The 5,878-nt window shown below is 35.9% G+C and overlaps 1 protein-coding gene across 2 annotated transcripts; it reads left to right on the top strand.

Annotated features, from left to right (window-relative positions):
- Positions 1 to 925: 925 nt before the first annotated feature.
- Positions 926 to 5,663, top strand: LOC106644558 (E3 ubiquitin-protein ligase RNF123). Of its 2 annotated transcripts, none has more exons than XM_089591468.1 (11): positions 926 to 1,106; positions 1,184 to 1,373; positions 1,452 to 1,774; positions 1,844 to 2,776; positions 2,859 to 2,995; positions 3,093 to 3,196; positions 3,280 to 4,424; positions 4,494 to 4,822; positions 4,910 to 5,072; positions 5,142 to 5,276; positions 5,342 to 5,663. In XM_089591468.1, the coding sequence occupies exons 2-11, from the start codon at positions 1,285 to 1,287 to the stop codon at positions 5,650 to 5,652; spliced, it is 3,669 nt and encodes a 1,222-aa protein (XP_089447594.1). In that variant the 5' UTR covers positions 926 to 1,106; positions 1,184 to 1,284; the 3' UTR covers positions 5,653 to 5,663. The 2 variants fall into 2 exon arrangements, with proteins under 2 accessions (XP_089447594.1, XP_014215618.2); XM_014360132.2 differs by having other exon boundaries at positions 3,075 to 3,196.
- Positions 5,664 to 5,878: the final 215 nt, after the last annotated feature.

Genomic DNA, 5,878 nt, shown 5'->3' with positions numbered 1-5,878 from the left:
AAGGAAATTAAAAATAAAATTGATTGAATGTGTAATACTTTATACTATAACTACTACTTTCCACCACGTCCCTCAAAAATTTTCAAACAAAATATTTTCGAGTGATTGTTATGAAACTTAATCATCGAAAACTATGAGGAGGCTGTATCAGCAGAACATGAAAAATTTATCTGCTTGGATGAAGCTGTAATATGAAAAAGCCAATGATCTTCGAACTTCAGATGATGGCATTTGTTTAACAGGTGAGAAAACAGAAGAAAAGAAAACTATAAATTTCTTACATTTAAAATAACTTAGTTGACCTACAAATACATTTAAATCTCAAAAATGAATACGAAGCTGTAACTACCGAGAAGTATAGACTGAGAGTGAGAAAGATGCAACGCTTTTTTTTTTTTACACGTTTAAGGGTGTACTGATATCAATCGTGGTTGTTTTTTTATACACAAATAAGCAATAGTAGAAAAAATAGTTTTTTAGAAACCCAAATAGAGTATTATTTTTATATATATAAAGAACTCATATGGTTTCTATTCGCGTTCACACTAACGTAGTTTTATGAATGAAAAATAATTAATCAGCGGAACACGTTATAGCATTTATTTATTTACACCAACACATCGTAAGCATCTAAATAAATTTGTAAGTATAGGTACTAGGTACACTCGCCGTACCTTGATTCGCAAACCGCGAAGTTTGAAGTCTTAAATTTTTTTATGACAAATAAACATAAAATATGACTACTAGGACTACTAGGTAGGTCGTAGGTATGTACGCGTCCTACACCAACAACGCGAACCATGCAACGAAAGCATCATCGCCGTCATTATTATTTGGTACCTATACTTATATGTGTATATATATATATATATATACATGCGCACTGCGTATATATAGTGTTGTGTAAAAAACATGCTGTCAAACATTGAAAGCATCAATGCTGTTGATTTTGGCAGCTCACGTGACAGCAAATTCAACGTATTATTTTGTCAAAATGAAAGTGACATGTGATATAAATTGTGGTGTTCTGTGGTCTTTATTAACCTGAATTTAGTAAATAAAAAAAAAAAAAAAAAAAAAAAAAGTAGATTTGCTTTTTTTCATACGTGAGTACATGTACATTTTATTGTTTTAATTAGTTTCGAGTAGAGGTTTTTATATATTTTTTTTATTTACGTTACAGGTAATAATTTACTCAATGCTTTGATATTTCTAATGGTGCAGGAATTTCAGCTCAACTGTTGAGTTTCACAGTTGAAAAAAAAAAAAATAATAATATAAAAGATGTATGTGAAAGACATCGTTTCATATATATTTGGAGAGCAAATTTTTGAAGAAAATTACAGCAATGATTTATACAATAAGGATATCGAGTATGCATTGCAGTGACTTGAAAAACATTTTCAATAACAGTCTCCCAGTAGACGACTGTAATGATGAATTTGTTGCAGGTTACAGCAGATGATAAGTTTTGTTGAAAATCATGTTGGCAATGTGCTTAAAGAATATGAAATTCCTAGTAAAAAAACAGATGATAGAAGAGGCAGACTTGGGCCTCAAAATGTTCGGTTTGACATGTCCACTCATCATGGATTGTTTATTGTTTCTCCGGATAGGCTCAGTGTTAATTCACAGAGTAATTTCAGTACGATGAGAGCAAACACTGGAATATACGAAGGCAAGTGGATGTACGAAGTGCAGTTGGGCTCAAGGGGAGTCATGCAGTTGGGTTGGGGAGTTGGGCAATGTAAATACAATCAGGAATCTGGAGTTGGTAAGTTGTTTTTTCACATTTTTTTTTCAAGCAGAGTACTTGATACAGTTTTTTTGTTTGCCTCTGAAGGAGACGTAGTAAATTCATATGCTTACGATGGAAATAGAATAAGAAAATGGAATGTCTCAACACACAAGTATGGAGAAGCTTGGCTTTCAGGAGATATTATTGGTACCACGATAGATATGGACGATGGGACAATATGTTTTTTTAGGAATGGAAAGAACCTTGGAGTTGCTTTCGAAAAAATTTCGATGGGACCGGGAATCGTTTATTTTCCCACTGTTAGTTTAGCATTGAGTGAAAATTTAACAGCTAATTTTGGAAGAACTCCCATGAGATATCCCGTGAAAAGTTATCAGATACTACAAAATGCACCTGTTAATCAACTTGAAAAATCTCAAATTTTATTCGAGTGGCTAGAAAAATTACTTGTACAGTTTAAAAGTCTCGACACCTTGGACGATACGTGTGAAGGAGAAAAAATAAGTCCCAGAGGTTTTCTCTTGTGCCTAGCAAGACATATTTTTAAGGAAATTGGCCCACTAGTTAACGTACCTTATGTTGCTGAGGATATTTTTGTTCCTTTTACCAGCAAACTTGCGAAAAAAGACTGCTCCATGCTTGACACTTGTTTAGACTTGATGTGGTCGTTTCTAGAAGTGCACGAAATCAAAGTTTGCCTCGAAACCACAGTTGCATATTTGTCGTCTGTATTTCGTCAAGTTTCAACAGATTTAGAGTACCCCGAGCAGCGGACAACACTAGTACTTCTCAACTGTTTTTGTCAACATGCGCTGACAAGGCAATATTTGCTGCAATTTGTTTTATTCGACAAAACGAAACTAGTTAATTTTATTCACGTGAAACCGTTGGACGAAGATTGCCTAAACAACATTGTAAACAACATTTGGTACGAAACTAATCCATTAGATCCATCGGTAGAGATTCACAAAACTTCTTACATCAACGCTTGTGATAAAATAAAATACTGGACGTCAGGTAATACAATAAACATTATATCTACGTGTCAATAAGTTGCAATAAGAGTAGCTAAACAAATTTATTTATTTTCGTGTCTCAGAAGTAGAAGCTCTTCAGGTGGAATTTTTGACGACTCTGTTGAACAACACAGACGGCAATTCGTCGACGCCAACGTCTAGAACGATATTTTTAAACAAATTCCGACGCTTTGTACTAGAAACTTTGGTATCGAATCGCGTAAGTACTCAAAGACTTATGAAAGCTGGTTCGCTAGGTTGGTGATTATTCAAAAGAAATTTAGTCTTCATTTTTACAGCGATTCATCACTTACCAGACGCCACTACCCGTCACGCTATGCTTCTTTCACAGACTTTTAGTTGCCTTTAGAGTTCTGTGGGATACCGAAGTCGGAACTAATCCAATTTTCGTACCATGCAGGTACTTAAGTAACAAAACTTTAGTTTCAAAATTGATCCAAGGCTGTGTCAGATGTATTTAAAAATACAATATTTTCAATTCAGATCATTCTGCGACTCGTCAATCAATTACTCGAATATCGAACGATTGGGTGGAGTATTGTCTCATCTAAAAAAGACGTTCAGAAACGACTTGGTCGAGCTGCTTGGAACGGATGAGGATGCTGTAGACCAATCGCAAGATACCCAATTGACTGCAGCGGCAGCAGCGACAACGGGCCCCAATAATTTATTTTCCGCAAGGGTCGCTGATACGCCTGTTATATCGGTTTTCGCCAGAATGATCGGCGTCAATCCGTTGGGCAACCCAAACATGTTGGAAAGGATCGGATACTTTCCGTCCTACGCTAGGGAACCTCCGCTGCAGTTTGGATCCGTGGATCCTACGACGTCGCTTATCGAATTGCTGGACGGAGTAATACTATTTTATTACGCGGCGGCGAAAAAACAAATCGCCAAAGTAGCCAACATACGAGATGTTATAACGGAATACTCTGTTGCGATGTCGGACATGCAGAGCCGATTGGACATAGTGAAAAAAATGAAAGACGAGGACTCTGAAGATATTAAGAGTCAGTTGCTGAAAACTGCGGAAATTTTTCAGACGAAGCTGACGGAACAGGCTCGACACATGGCTTGGGTTCGAGCGGTTGTTTATTCGGAGGAGAAACAGGAGCGCATAGCTTGGGTGTTGAGAACGGTGCTGCTTACTTTAAAAAAAGCTAGCGAAAGTGAAAATCTTTTTAGTTTTGTTCCTGAATTTTACTTGGAGGTCTTGGCTGATCTGATCAACGGTTTGAAAAATCACATCCATCCGACTGTGCTGGTCGATAAGATCACCGATTTCCGAACGGTGTTGAAAGACATAGCGCAATTTTTATGCGACCATTTTTTGGATGCTCGCATAATCAATGCAAATTCAAAGGACACGCTAATTACATCCTTGGCTGGGTTCGCCTCAAACTCGATGACCCTTGACGCGCTGGAGAGTGTGACGAAAGACGCGAGGCTTAAAGTTGTCTCGAACTTGCTGAAATCTTACGAAAACAGAGCTTGGGCGCAGTCCAATTGGATCCTCGTGCGATTTTGGCAAGGCCACGGGTTTGCTTTTCGATACGAGAAGAGTCCCCACGTAGCTAAGAAAGTCGGTCCAAAAATATTAACTCAGGAATCGTTATTTCGGACCATTAGTAAGCCAACAAAGTTTTGCATGAAAAAAAACATAGAACTAATTTTTATGGTACGATTTTTTTTTACAGAGCCATGTCCATCACTGGTCTTCCAAGCCCATGTCAAAGAAATTTTACTTGGAAATAATCAAGCGACCGTTGTATTTTTAAATTCTCTGCTGAATCAGCTTAATTGGGTCTTCTCCGAGTTTATTGAAATGGTGCAGGAAATCCATAACGTCTCATCGAGACCGGAACGCGTTTTCATAGAATCACGGCAGCTCAGGATATGCGCGACTTGCTTCGAACTGGCTGTCTCGCTTTTACGAGTAATAGAGATGACGGCCTCCATTGCTTCCGAAGTTTTTACCGATTTTACGTTGCCGTCGAGTAGCAATCTCCTTGCCAGATTATGCCAGGTATAATCAAATGAATTTTTTTGCAATAAAAAAAAAAAAAAAAAAAAAAAACCAGCGTGAATGACACCTGAGCTTATTGTATTTCAGCTACTTTGTCAAATTCTTAATCGAATAAGTATGCCAACCAGTTCTTTTCAACACGTCCTGCATCTTGATATACCAGATCTCCAGACAGTCGATCATTTTCCAATCTCGACTGCCGTCCTAGGGATCCTCATAGCTTTACTAAAAGAAGATATTTTACTACCAGGTATGTCTAAATTTTAAAATGGCATTTTTTGTAATTTTATAAATTTGACATTTTTTTTTCTTCCTACAGAATCAGATGAAATTCCTCAAGTTACGATGACGATAATATCGGAGCCGAGTTTTCAAATGTCTTCATTGAATTTTGTATTGGGTGAAGTTAAAACAAACAAAATAAAAAATTACAGGCCGTTCTCACTACTAAATTGTAAGTTAACGATAATAATAATTATTTTTTTCAAGTTTCCTAAAATGTAATTGGAATTTTTTCAGACGAAGATAGCGTTTCAAAAGAAGAAATATTAATGGTCAAAAAGATAATAGAACATTTGGATTATAATCGTAAGAAATTACCAATTGAAACGCCGTGCGATGACGAAAAGATTTGTAAAATTTGCTACGCCTATCCCATCACGGCAATTTTTAAACCTTGCGGTCATTCTTCTTGCTTGATGTGCATAGAACGGCATAGATTAAATAGCAAGACTTGTTTTTTCTGTAAATCGATTATTGAACAAGTTACTGTTGAAGGTAAAATTTTGCATGAATTCTCAAGCGACTCGTCAATTCAATCGGACATCTGAGATCTTGAAATTATGTAACACCAAGTTACAAATTGTTAAAATTTTAATATGAAATTGTTTTAAATTGAAACAGTAAATAAAAAAAATACTTTTCATCAACATTGAACGAACCTTATTAGTGAATTTTTTCCATTTGTAAATAAATTTCCTATTTTTTGAAGATATTTATTATTATGAATATTATTATTTTTGTCATTATTTATGACCAATTTAGAATTTTCAACTT

This window comes from Copidosoma floridanum, unplaced genomic scaffold, assembly GCF_036245765.1.
Source record: "Copidosoma floridanum isolate Cflo_tuat_1 unplaced genomic scaffold, Cflo_Japanese_pri ptg000013l, whole genome shotgun sequence".
NCBI classification, from domain to species: Eukaryota; Metazoa; Arthropoda; class Insecta; order Hymenoptera; family Encyrtidae; genus Copidosoma; species Copidosoma floridanum.
Note: the sequence above shows the minus strand (reverse complement) of the source record. Positions and strands in the feature narration are given on the sequence as shown.